The 14,312-nt window shown below is 31.8% G+C and overlaps 1 protein-coding gene across 4 annotated transcripts; it reads right to left on the minus strand.

Moving 5' to 3' along the window:
- Nucleotides 1–1,190: 1,190 nt before the first annotated feature.
- Nucleotides 1,191–12,320, minus strand: LOC105209052 (uncharacterized). 4 transcript variants are annotated; one of them, XM_029038249.2, is made up of 4 exons: nucleotides 9,362–9,636; nucleotides 6,979–7,282; nucleotides 6,259–6,896; nucleotides 1,191–6,188 (listed from the first exon to the last, which is right to left on the minus strand). In XM_029038249.2, exons 1-4 carry the CDS (start codon nucleotides 9,416–9,418, stop codon nucleotides 5,985–5,987), a joined length of 1,203 nt encoding a protein of 400 aa, XP_028894082.1. In that variant the 5' UTR covers nucleotides 9,419–9,636; the 3' UTR covers nucleotides 1,191–5,984. The 4 variants fall into 4 exon arrangements, 1 of the variants encoding a protein (XP_028894082.1); XR_008471607.1 differs by lacking the exons at nucleotides 1,191–6,188; nucleotides 6,259–6,896 and adding an exon at nucleotides 7,448–8,530 and having other exon boundaries at nucleotides 7,038–7,282; nucleotides 9,362–12,320; XR_008471608.1 differs by lacking the exons at nucleotides 1,191–6,188; nucleotides 6,259–6,896 and adding an exon at nucleotides 7,428–8,530 and having other exon boundaries at nucleotides 7,073–7,282; nucleotides 9,362–12,320.
- Nucleotides 12,321–14,312: the final 1,992 nt, after the last annotated feature.

Genomic DNA, 14,312 nt, shown 5'->3' on the forward strand with positions numbered 1-14,312 from the left:
CTAATTCTTCACAACATTATATAAGCCAAAATATTTCCAAAAACTTCGTTACACATATTATATTACCAGAGCTCTTCCCAAGAGACACAACTTCACACGGACAACACGTAAACACTGTAAAAACAGATCATTGAATGCTCTTACATTTCTCAGCATCAATGCAAATATGTTTACTTTGACTTCAAGTAGATATATTTAAGAAATTACAACGGTTTGAACGCTGTGCCCGGTTTTTGAATACAATGTATGCCAAAAAGTGAAAATGTTCTACATTTAAACATGAGTGTCACTTGGAACTAAATATTTGTGCATAAATTATGAAAAAAAAACGAGAAATATTTGAGTAAATAACGAAAAGATATACAATTTGTCGCGATTTCATTCACTTTTTGCTTTATTCTGCTGCTCGTCGTATTCCTACCGAAGTAAAACAAAAGTCTGCAAGCGACTTTGCATTCGAATTTTAATATTGCGAAGAAGAAGTAAAATATTAAAATTACTTTTAGTGAACCTTAAAAAAATGTGTAACTGCTGAAAGTTGTTAGTATCGAAGCCAAAGTCAAATTATACAAACAAAAAAACTGAAACTGAAAGTGTGCAAAGCAGGATAGAAGTTAACAAATATAAATATTTTTTTAAATGCCATATATATATATATATATGCTAATTATATATACGTGTATATATATATATATATGTAAATGTGAGGAAATAAGCGAAAACATAAAACGTGAACGTTAATTTATAAGAAATAGTTTTGTATTTCACTTAAACAAAATGAAATTATTCGAATATTCCTAACCAAAAAAAAAGTCCCAAAAAACAACAATTGCAGTCATACATAATACATGTATGCAAACACACATATATACATATGTATATACAATTAAGCAATTGCTAACGCAGTTAAGTAATTCGCAAATGAATTTCTCGTTGTTACAAAAAAAGAAAAACATTTGAGCAATGTATGTAGTATTTAACTGGGACATTTGGTTAAACAGCCAATTTCACACATTGTGTCCGCCAACAACTTTGCTGTTGACACAAAAAAGCAAATTTATGAAACACAAAGTTTACTCTACTGAAAAATTACATTTTTCACAATTAATTATTTTTATTTCTTTATAAATATAAAAGTTGTATCAAATATAACTAACTACTAACCACAGACACAATCACATGGTTTTGTAAAAAAAAAAACGCATAAAGTTTACTAAAAACATACGAGTATAACTGCTGCACATACATAAATACATATGTCGTATGTGTTTTAACAATTTCGTTAGTTAAAGATGAAAAAGCAATCCCAACTCTTTTTCGTGACAAATAATTGCATTTTATGCGTATGTTGTAGGTACTAGTTACTTTTTGGGCAGGAATTTATAACCCAAAACAAAAACAAAAAACGAACAAAGTAATAGTTAGTACCATGACTAAATCGCTACTCGCTGTAACAGCTGTCATAGCATTTTTCATTTGTGACGAGCGAAAGTGAAGTTTTTCATCGAATCACATTAATTTGGATATTAGCAGTATTCAATGATGTGCAACTATGTTGTATTCAACCTAAAGATCTCTTACTTAGTTAAAAAAAAACAGACTAGAAATGTTGAATTGAATAAAATTTTTGTTTTTATTTTCAACTTTTTTATACATTCATACCTATGTAGCTTGTAATTCGAATACATAATTGGGGAAGAAATTAACATTGTTTAACGAAAAGAAAACAAATTAATTATTTTTATACATATAAAGCATTTTTCTGCTGTTGTTTTTGCAGTGAACAAAAATTAGTTTGTTTAGCAGTATAAATACATACATACATATATGTGCATGTAGGAATTGCCCGTCATACGGGTCGTAACAGAGAAAGAAAATAACATGGGGGGTATAAAAACAAGCAAATCTTTTGAACCACAAATATTGTTTCAAAAACGGTATTTATTGCAATGCATTTGTTTTTTGTTTTAGAAAAGCCGCGTTATGTATAATTGCTACAATTATGGTTAAAAACAAGCAAAACGAAACAAATTCAACTGCAAAGCGACAACATAAAATTTAGCATACAAAAACCAACAACAAAATGTGATGTGATAGACTTAAAAAATAAAAAAAAAAACATATGATAACAAAACTATATTTATATGGATGATATGAGGCACATTCTATACTATATTTTTCTTTTTTTATATTATACACATATATATATATATATATATATTATATACATGTGTACATATGTACGTTAAAACAAAAAAGATAACAAAATTATCACATGAACTCACAAACTCTACAAAAACTAACGTTTATATGTACAAAAAGATATATACATATATATTGCATATTTTAAAGAATTTTCGTATTGCGCCAGTGCAGCTGTGCGAAAATGTGTTGTAGCTGAACTACTGTACGAAACATTAAATAAGTTGCAAATTTCACAAAACAAAAAATGTTTCTCATTAAACGCATTCAATGTTTTCCCTACCTTATTTTTTTATTTTTTTTTTTGTTGTGTGTGTATTAATGCACATGCAAACATAAATACGAATACATATATACATATTTTTTTTTTGTAATTGAGCTGTAGGGTACTCTCTTTGAAAATTTTCAAAAGCATTATTAGCGTTAGAAAACTGTATACAAAATCACAATTGGTTTTGAATAGAACACCGTTAGTAGTTTATTATTATAATTTTTCGTTTTTTGAAAATGTGCATACCAAAATAGTTAATGTAAAAAATGGAAATTTGTGAATTTTCGCCGAGCGAATGAATGATTTATGGGGAGGAGGAAAGAAAAAGTGGTTTTTGCTGAGCGCAATAATGAAAAATTCGTTTACCGCAAATTTGTTACGTTGAATTATTAAACTAAAATAATTGCACTGAAAGAAAGTAATGTTTTTTTTTTAATACATACAATTTTATAAAAGCTTCAAAATACAATTACAAACAGCTTATAATTATTTTTTTAATATTAAATATATATTTTTTTTTTGTTATTGGCTCTCACAGAAAGAATCTCACTTGTTTGTCAGGTAAACGAATTTAATTCATTAGTAGTTTTTAAAAAATGCTATATTTTTTTTAGCAAAAAATGAGAATTTATTTAACTTTAAATTCTGAAAATTCGGTATAGAAATTTTCAATATGCCCACCTGAATAAAAAAAAACCATACATACATACATACATAAATGAAAGCAAATTAAAGTATTTTAAGTTTACAAGTACAAAAATATCGTATGTAAAACATAAATAAATAAAAAAGAAATAACCAAACCCAACAGCAAAGAAATATTTTTCCATGCTAAACACATAAACGTACACATTTTTGAGCATAGCATTACAAAATACTAATTGCATACAAGTATGCGGCTTCGAAAGTCTGAAAAAATTCAATTTTCTTATAAATAAAATATTAATAATTATTTGTTTATTATTTATTTATTTTGTATTAACTTGAACGGCAGAAAAATCCAATTTCAAGTACCATGAAATGCTGGTGCGAATGTACGCGTATTTGTACACACGCGCGACTGAAGTGTGTGAGTTGGAAGTGTTTATTGTTTGTGTACCATTAATATTTATTATGTGTAAATTTTCGTCATATATTTACATATATATATAGACACATATGTTTATATATGTACATGGCTTAGAATTTTACATATTACATACGATATTAGTGTATACTGAAAAATAAAAGAGGCAGACAGACATATGCATAGCTCTAGGTACATTTATACACCACATACGCAAGTTAATAACATAATTTATGGATGTATGTATCTTCGCAAAAAAAAAATAAATAATTCACTTTTTTTATACAACAGTAAATAAAATATAATTGGCAGAGTCATTGTGAACGATTGTATACTAATAATATTTAAATAAGCGCGCAAATCATTCGTTGAGTATGAAATATTGTATGTGAGTGAGCTCTGCTGCACAAATTCCATTTTTACAAAATTAAAAAAAAAATTACCATTTTTTATTTCATTAATTTTTTTCACATTTTTTTTTTAGTAAGAGTGTATTAGATACGGTTGCGCTTATAAACCACGCACTAATTTGCAAAATATAATAATAATTGAAAATGTACGAAATTTAATACGAAAATCACATTTTTCTTTTTTTTTTAATATTGCTTTTGTAATTATTTTTCTTTTCGTTATCTCAAAGAAAATGCAAACCGGTTTTTGCGGTATATAACATTATATATAAAAAATATTTAGTGGGTCTATGAGACTACAAAGTTGCGCGCTGAAGTCAGAAATATAAATTATTTTAATTTTTAATTTTTTAAATTCATTCCAAATATTAATAATGAAAGAAGACACACAAACACACACATGCATATTTATGTCCATACAATCCACATATACACCACACACTCAGATCTATTGTATAAATTTGCATGCAGGTGTTTGAGATATATGAAATGTGAATGATGAAATGATTCGTTGTAGAGTTTCTTCAATAATCGGTGAACGATCGCGGTATGACATGAGTTGGTATTTTAAAAAAATGAAAAGCGTATTAAATTGTTACACACTTTGCTCGACCATTTCTTTTTAGTGCTGCAAACAAGTTACCAAACAAAAACGAAATCAAATTATCTAATTGAATGTATTATTACATGCATTGCATTGCATACATATTAACATAAATACCATAACGTCGAAGCAGCAAGCAAGCTAAATTTGAAATTCAGAAGCCTATGCGACGACGTCGACGACAAAATAATACAAAATACAAATACATATATGTAAAAGCAATTCGAATGAAATGAAAGTTAAAAACACCGCCATTTAACTGCGGCAAATATAAGATTTCTGTAAAGCCAAAATATGAAACTAATATTTTATTGTCATTCAAATAAAGAATATAATAAAGCAGGCATATAAAAAACATTGTACGTATTTTTTATTGTTAATTTACAGCGACTAAATGTGGGTGAAAACAGTTAAATATGAATTGTAAAATGATGATATTCAAATATGATCTTTTATTGAAATTTGTTTTTGTAAAATTACTATTTTTATTTTCCTTTCTATTAAAATACATATTTCAAGAAAAAAAAACACTTGCCTTTTATTTATTTATATTAATTTGTTGACTTACTTTATTATTATTTTTGCCCAAAAATGCATAGAAAAAAGCTTCAATCAAAAGTTCGGATGCAACCGAACATTTTATAATCTCGCAATTTATTTATTTAATTTTATTAAGATAACATACAATTTGAACCATATATTCTCGGCGTAAAGTCCAACAGAATAAGGAAAATCATCCGAATAGTCGAAAATGAGCGGTTAATCGAATAGTCGATGACTGACGACTATCCGAATAGTTCGAGCCGAATATTATTATTCGAATAATGCCCTATTCGGTTAATTCGGTTAGTCGATTAGTCGAATACCAAGAGCTCTAGTGTATATTATAAAGAATCAGAAGGAATTCAAAATGGAGTTATATAGGAAGTAGGCGTGGTTGTGAACCGATTTCGTCTATTTTTCATCCGTCTCATCAGGGGTGTCAAGAAAATAAAAAAAAATATAATAAAATAAGAAATTTCATTGAAATCGATAAAGTATTTCCTGAGATATGGTTTTTGACCCAATTGTGAGCGACGCCACGCCCATTTTTCATTTCAACATTTCCTTCCTTCTACATTTTCTTCTGTAAAACTGGGTGTTTGTAATGTTTTTCATTTGTTAGTCAACGCACTTTTAGTTATTTTCAACATAACCTTGCAGGGGACCACTTCTAAAAAAAATAAATCCAAATATGCCCCTTCCTAGTAGTAGCAAGAATCTTTCAATTTATTATTTTTTAAGTGTTTTTTTTTTATTATTTGTAAAAGTGTGCAATCCGGTAAAATCTTAAAAGCTAGACTACAGATGGAAAATTAGTTACAGATTTGAAATTTACGAAATAGGTTATATATGTACTTGAATGTATTAAATTTCCATAAATTATTTTATCTATTCTTCAAATGGTGGCTCCTTGATGAAATTGGTACCAAACAACTCGTTAAGCACACAAACGGCAACATTACGGCGTGCAATTTTCTTCGAACGACCAGAGCTCTCATAGTCCACTTCGTCTACGGTAACGCCCATGCGCTGTAATACATTTGGTGGATCACCTACTGTGCCTATTTCGCGATACTGCAAACCCGGACGCATCTATAAAATAATAATAATTATATAATTCATGAAATCATATAACTAAACAGTAATGTAAAATGTCACTTACCATACAAAGCAAAGTAGAAGGATGTATGGACTCCCAATTGTTTGGCAATTCAGAACGAATTGGTGGCGCCTTTGGTGGCTTAACTTGAGGACCTGCATCTGCATTGCTGTTGTCGGTGCCAGTGCCAGTACCTGTTTGTGGCGCATGTGCAACACGCAACTCCGGCACAACATAACCCTCGTTCTCCCATTCAGTAAACAGTTTATAGATGGCGAATGAAGCCAAATTGACCATGGGCACATCATCCATTAGTGACATTGCACCAGCAATTTCCTGCCCATCCTCACCATTCTCGCTTGCCACTTCATTGTTGGTATCAACGGCCATTTCTACAGATTCATCGGCATTAACTGAATTCTTACGCAAACGTGGCTTTTCACGCATTTTTTCCAAAACATAATCCCGTAGCGCCTTCTCACTGGCATTATTTTTAGCAGCTATCTTTGAATGACCCTTGCCTTCATATTGCTTATCATTGACCGAAACAACAGCGACAAATCCACCACCTGAAGCATTGGTGATAGTAAACTCGCTAATTGTCAAGCCAACGACCTCATTCAGTGCCATCAATGCATTCTTGGGGATTAGTGTTTTGCGCAATTGACGATTCTGGCGTATTTTCTTCTCCTTTGCACGGACTAAATTATAAATTAGAACAAAAAAATTAGAATAAAAACAGTTGTTGTAATAATTAAGTATGGAAGATATGTAAATGCATACCGGAAGACTTCTTGCGTGTACGGAAAATATTCTTATACTGCAATTTTCCACTTTCATCATATAGGCCAGTTTCCTCTACTTTGACATCTTCTTCTGCTGCATCATCTTCCATTTGTGGTGGTTGTGGCGGTGGCTCTAATGGTGGCGTTTTTGTATTTTCATAATTCTGTTGCTGTTGTGCGGTATTTTGTTGCTGCTCTTGCTGCGTTGTTTCATTCCGCACTGCTTTATTGTCATAATTTGGGCGTCGTTGATACTGGCCGCCTTGATTTGCTTGTTGCTCGGCAAAAGACTGTCTTGGATCCTATATATTGTTTACAGATACGAGAAAATAAATTATTAATTTATGTAAATCGAAAAAATAGGTTTGCTTAAAAAAAAATATTTTTTTTTCATGTCAACATAATTTCTTACACAATTATTGCAAATACCAAATGCGTTTTACAAACCAAACCACAACAACGTGCACCTCTTATCACATTCCATTGCTGGTTGATCACATTGTGTCTCGTATATTGCTGTTTAAATCAATCCATTTGCAGAACAACCACGATTTTGGTTCGCTGACAGCGCATTCTATTGATATTGCAAACTCAAAAACCTTAGTTTAGCAATAGCTATGAACATTCCTACAACCAGTGCTCAAACGAAATTTCAATCAACTACGATTGCACCTATTCAATTGAACAGCTGTAGTTCACACAATAAATGAATGCAAAAGTTCAATTGAAGTTATTGCCATTGCATTTAATTATTGTATGAGTTACATGCTTGAGCCTATCAATATATGTATATGCATATGCCTTTATCTTCGGTACACGCATAAAGATTTTAAGAAATAATCACACTCTTAGCTAATGTATACACATTTCAATTCTTTATTAATTATAAAGTGTTTTATATTTATTTGTATTATTTTTTATTTTATTTTTATTTTGTTTTTATTTTATTTTTTTTTTTAATCATTTACTTTATTTTTTACTCTTTTATTATTTTTTCTTATTTTTTTATATATATATATATTTTTTTTTTTTCAAATAGAAACGTGTACACACAGAAAGGCACTATGATTAATTCCAAATGTGTAATTTTCATATATATGTAGCTACAACGTAAAAGTATAATTTTCATGACATTTATAGAACAACTTGTGCTTTTGCCACCATAACGATAATGAAAAATATATTCTCCGTTGTAGGCGTTTTATAGTTATAATCTACTTCCTACATTTTATTCGTTTGAGTTTACAGCGAAGTAAATGTACATAACTATGTAATACAAAACTAATATTTAAGAAATTAAATAGACTAATTTCCAACAGCTTGTAAAACGTAGAAATCCGGAATGTCTAGCATTACAAGAATGTCTGCTTGCCATAGCTTTTACTTACGCACCGTACACACAGTTAATGCATGCAATTTGTCAAATTGTTAGCTAAAAATGTGCATACGTTTGCGGTTATGACAAGTCTGCAATCGGATTAGAATCGTTTTAAAAATTATTGCAAATAAATCTATTATACAGGGCACTATACAGTTACCAACCTTTGCCACTGCAAATTATAAAGAAATAAAATAATCATAAGTTAAACCAATATCAATTTTTGTTATTTTCATGTGGGTATTCTCAAAAGTCACAATTCTTAAATAAATATGCATACAATACCTCTAATTATAGTTTTTTAGTTATTCTATACATTAGTTTTAATCCTTTTTCCCAAGGTGGACTAAAAGCCTTTTTTAATATATATTGAAAAAAAAATTATTATCTTTATTAAAACTGATTCATTTATTGTAATCAACAATCGCTGAAAAAATTATGCAAATGCAATGACTCATAATTGCAAAAACGTAAGAAGACAGTAAAATGTTCGTTTTTGTTGGAGAATTTCACAAAACACTAGGATGGGTAAAAGACTTTTTGTCCACCCTTTAGTTAGGTTTAAAACTAGTTATTTAATATACAAATTGTAAATCACACTGGTGTATACATAAATCATTTTGTAGCAAGCATCGATCAAAAAATTTTGTATAATAAATTTTATGAACAAACTTTTCCAAATGTCAAATTCTAAAGCTTATACAATTTACAGCATAAGCGAAAAATTTACTTATGTAAATACAACTATTTAAAGATTTCTTACTTGGAATGGTGGAGTTTTCTAAAATAAAGAAGCTTATGCAATTGTATGTTTGTTTTGTTATATCCAAATGCAAGTGTAAATGGTTATGGACCAGAATTTCATAACCATTGTAAAGTACATACAAATTTTCGCATGCGTATATTTTTTCTATAAATTTTTTGATCGATTGCTCAATATGTAGATACATACACACAAACTTTAAAATTTTATCCTTGCTTAGAAATAGGATGATTAACTTACATATACACCGCCAGGCACAAAATTCCTAGTTTGTGGAATCCGACGTGACCGATTCATCCTTCAACTGTTTTTTAGTTCTAACGCTATTAAATGTAATTAATAATGATTTCACAATTAATAAACGGCAGCAGCAAAGGAATACCAAAATAACCACGATGAAATCAGAAAATCAATGACGGCAATTTTCTTGTAACTTTTGCGATTCTTCTTTATCATGTGTTTCATGTCAAAATGTCATCGCTGTCAAAATCAACGCGGTATTGCCAAATGAGTAAAAAAGCAATAATTTTACGTTACGCTAAAAGGCTATCACGTCACAAGCGTAATTTCTAATAATGAAAGATATTTTTATTATTAAATTAGGAATTTAAATAAAAAAATAATGTTATTATAAGCTATTATTATGATTAAAATGTATACTACTTCTTTGTTCGTGTCGGTCTTTATTAGTACATGGTCTGTATACCAGTTCTATGTCCGTTTCGTCACTATCCATGGTCTACAATATGGATCGTGTCGGTCTTTATACGAGTTCTATATTCGTTTCGTCACTATCCATAGTCTACAATATATGGAATACAGTGTAAATTTCCAATGGGAGATCAGTTATTATACGATAACGTTATGTAATAACGTATGTATATTACAATAACTAATATCTATATAAGATATGTAATATAGCAGTAATAATGTTTAAATTTTACTTATACGAACTTGTTTCATATGCATGGTTCATTTCCAAATTAAAATTACGGTCAAAGTCTTTATGTACTCATATATTCAAATTCCATTTTAAAAATAAATTTGAACATATTTATCGATAACAGTCCGAATATTTATATAGATTAATCGACATGTTGCTATAATGTCCTCCTCTAATTAAACATAGTTTTCTGGCCATTTCAAAGTAAATAATCATACATACACACATATGTATATGTGTATATAATATGCCTGTGTATATATTTACAAATTTAGATGTTTGTACATGAAACTACCAACAAACAAGCGCGTAGTTTTTGTATATGCATGTTTTAGCGCTGCCGGACAAAAACTAAATGAGATCGCAGAATAAAAAAAAACAATGAAAACGAAGCCAAACAATGGTCAAGTACAGTCTGCGAGGCTAAAAATATGTTAACGTCTTCGCAGAATGACGTCTTCCTCCACTATTACAATTTTAAGTGTGATTTTTGACTTTGCCAAAACTCGCATTATTTCATTGCAGTTTCGTATATGGAACGTTCCTTCAAAATCTATGCACATTATCCACCTAGTTTACACTTGGTTTTAATTTCTCAAATATGATCGGTATTAAAACACAAGCACACACACTTGCCGACGCATGAAAATGCGACCACATGTGCATGCGAAAGCGATTTTTCCTTGCTAATTTGTCGCATTCACAGCGACGACTGATTTCGCGCCGCTGACGAACTTAACCGCAGCAGTGTATATTTTAAATTAAGTACGGAAATCTGAAATAATCAGGCAAAACAGATACTTTATTTTGTATTTCTACTATTTTACAAATAACCAACGTGCTCAACAACCAAACTCATGCAAGAAACACCAACTAAGGGTGATTTTTTAAGAGCTTGATAACTTTTTTAAAAAAAAAAACGCATAAAATTTACATTTTTACATTTACATGACATTTACTTTTTGAAGATAATTTCATTTAAATGTTGACCGCGGCTGCGTCTTAGGTGGTCCATTCGGAAAGTCCAATTTTGGGCAACTTTTTCGAGCATTTCGGCCGGAATAGCCCGAATTTCTTCGGAAATGTTGTCTTCCAAAGCTGGAATAGTTGCTGGCTTATTTCTGTAGACTTTAGACTTGACGTAGCCCCACAAAAAATAGTCTAAAGGCGTTAAATCGCATGATCTTGGTGGCCAACTTACGGGTCCATTTCTTGAGATGAATTGTTCTCCGAAGTTTTCCCTCAAAATGGCCATAGAATCGCGAGCTGTGTGGCATGTAGCGCCACCTTGTTGAAACCACATGTCAACCAAGTTCAGTTCTTCCATTTTTGGCAACAAAAAGTTTGTTAGCATCGAACGATAGCGATCGCCATTCACCGTAACGTTGCGTCCAACAGCATCTTTGAAAAAATACGGTCCAATGATTCCACCAGCGTACAAACCACACCAAACAGTGCATTTTTCGGGATGTATGGGCAGTTCTTGAACGGCTTCTGGTTGCTCTTCACCCCAAATGCGGCAATTTTGCTTATTTACGTAGCCATTCAACCAGAAATGAGCCTCATCGCTGAACAAAATTTGTCGATAAAAAAGCGGATTTTCTGCCAACTTTTCTAGGGCCCATTCACTGAAAATTCGACGTTGTGGCAGATCGTTCGGCTTCAGTTCTTGCACGAGCTGTATTTTATACGTTTTTACACCAAGATCTTTGCGTAAAATCTTCCATGTGGTCGAATAACACAAACCCAATTGCTGCGAACGGCGACGAATCGACATTTCACGGTCTTCAGCCACACTCTCAGAAACAGACGCAATATTCTCTTCTGTACGCACTGTACGCATTCGTGTGGTTGGTTTAATGTCCAATAAAGTAAACTGAGTGCGAAACTTGGTCACAATCGCATTAATTGTTTGCTCACTTGGTCGATTATGTAGACCATAAATCGGACGTAAAGCGCGAAACACATTTCGAACCGAACACTGATTTTGGTAATAAAATTCAATGATTTGCAAGCGTTGCTCGTTAGTAAGTCTATTCATGATGAAATGTCAAAGCATACTGAGCATCTTTCTATTTGACACCATGTCTGAAATCCCACGTGATCTGTCAAATACTAATGCATGAAAATCCTAACCTCAAAAAAATCACCCGTTACAACAACAATAACAAACATTCAAAAAGGCCACAGCTGCGTGAGAATTTTTATGACGAATATAATAGCGCCGTATGCAGTGGTGGCTGGCAAAGGTTGGCATAGCCAACGCCATTTAGTCAAAGCCGACAACAAGCGGCCATTATGTGAATTGTATACGGTGCGTATAAAATAGCTCGGTTGGCATCGGCTCTGCTCTGCGCTCACCGAACTCAATAATGGCTCTCTCCGACAAAATAATACCAAATTGCAAAAGGGGCATTAAGAGAGTATCTACACATGTATGCCCAGCCGTCAGAGAGCATTGCACGACTTCGAGTCATGAACATATATATATAAAGGGCAAGCGAGAAAGCATGAGAAAAATCGGAATATTTAGTGTGAAAGATTCAGCAAATCCATATGTATGTATGTAGTTTTGTTGTATATTGAAAAAGGTATTTTGAGCAATATAGAAAAGGAATGGTGGGGAAAAATTTGTAAAGGGGAATGTAATGACGCATTCTCACGCGTATACTATGTACTTTAGCAAAAATAACAAATAATAGGTCTTACAATTGGTAACTGCAGATTTGTATTATGCCGTTTTGGAACCGTTATTAATTCCGATTCTACACATACTGGTTTCATGAAAAATCGGTAATATGGATACCGGAAAGTCTACAGCTAACCAAATCGGTCCTTCGCATCAAAACAGTTAATCTATCGTCGTAGTTTGACCTAGTTGTTTAACCACTAACTGCGATTGCTCGAAAGACGGTATAAATTTTACTCGGAAAAAATACATTTACAGCTCTTCTATTCTAATTCGAAACATTTTGACATTATTGATAGACCCTGTATATATTTAATCAATTGAGCGAAAACAGTGGTGTCGCGCAAAATGGGGTTTGCCATTTTTAATGTCAACTAGCCTCCTAATAAAGTGCTCTGCAAACCTCTCGTTCTTCCAATCGGCAATATGATATAAAGATATATATGGTTTATACAGAACAAATGATTGTATTTATAACAAATGGTATGTGAAAAAACAAAATTTGAATCTGCATTTCCAGTAGTAAATAAATTTCAAAGAATTCTTGATGTTAACCATATATTTGTAAAAGGTCCCCCTGTGGTACGCCTTAACTTTTATTGAACTCAGCAATTTAGCACACAGTTTGAAGCAGCAGGCAAATAGTAATATCCGAAACGTGTGCGAATGAATAGGAACGAATTCAGTATTTTCAAGCATATATGTATGTACCCACAAGCGTATACCGGGCTTGTGAAGAAAAAATGCTGAAATTTGGCGCGCTCTTCACCTCCTTTATTTATAAAATGCACATAACAGCAACAATAAATTAGTACTAAGTTGATCGAATTGTATTCCATAATTTTAATACCATCTTCAAAACCCAGAGAACCCATAGAGAACTACTTTTTTGGACCCCAATATATTCGGAGTACGTTTTAGATAGCAAATATTCGTGATTCGAGGAAAGGTACAAATTATAAAATGGGGCATTAATGAGGTGAAAACTCTATGAATTCTCTATTCGTGCTCTTGACACAACGGTCAAGTAGTAGTAGTATAAAAATCGGCGGCGTTTACAATGCAACTAAATATTTGTTTATATCTCAAACTTCACATGAAAGTAGAAGGTAGTTCTACCAACCTAGGACCAGTCCGGTTCGAAATTAATGGTAGATAGTTGTATGAAGAAAAAACCAGTCAGCCGATATCTGGCGCGGGTGCGACTGAATACGAACGAATTCAGCATATTGGAGATACATATTTACTATAGTATGTGAAATTACAAGCGGTCGGCGCGATGTCGGGTATAGGTACACACTGACAAACGTGTACATGTTGGGTTTGAGATAAAAAAAAATGAATTTTGGCGCGCTCTTGCCTTCTTCATGGCAAAAGGCATGCACAGCGGCAGCGTTGAAATTACGAAAGACAATAAAGTATACTAAAAAAACAATAACAAATTTTACTAACCAACAACAAAATGGCACGAAGCATATAAGCTATTAAGACACACACTAACGCTTCATGTAGCATATACCCCAATGTATAGCTTATTTACTTGCCAAGTGAGAGCACAC

The sequence above is a fragment of the Zeugodacus cucurbitae genome, chromosome 5, assembly GCF_028554725.1.
Source record: "Zeugodacus cucurbitae isolate PBARC_wt_2022May chromosome 5, idZeuCucr1.2, whole genome shotgun sequence".
In the NCBI taxonomy this organism is placed as follows: Eukaryota; Metazoa; Arthropoda; class Insecta; order Diptera; family Tephritidae; genus Zeugodacus; species Zeugodacus cucurbitae.

Bases quoted from the DNA above. Each gene is read 5' to 3' on its own strand.
- LOC105209052 (XM_029038249.2), bottom strand. From the start codon at position 9,418: ATGAATCGGTCACGTCGGATTCCACAAACTAGGAATTTTGTGCCTGGC. The intron at 7,283-9,361 runs GTAAGTTAATCA...AACAATATATAG, and splicing joins TTGTGCCTGGCGGTGTATAT to GATCCAAGACAGTCTTTTGC. The intron at 6,897-6,978 runs GTATGCATTTAC...TTTATAATTTAG, and splicing joins TACACGCAAGAAGTCTTCCG to TCCGTGCAAAGGAGAAGAAA.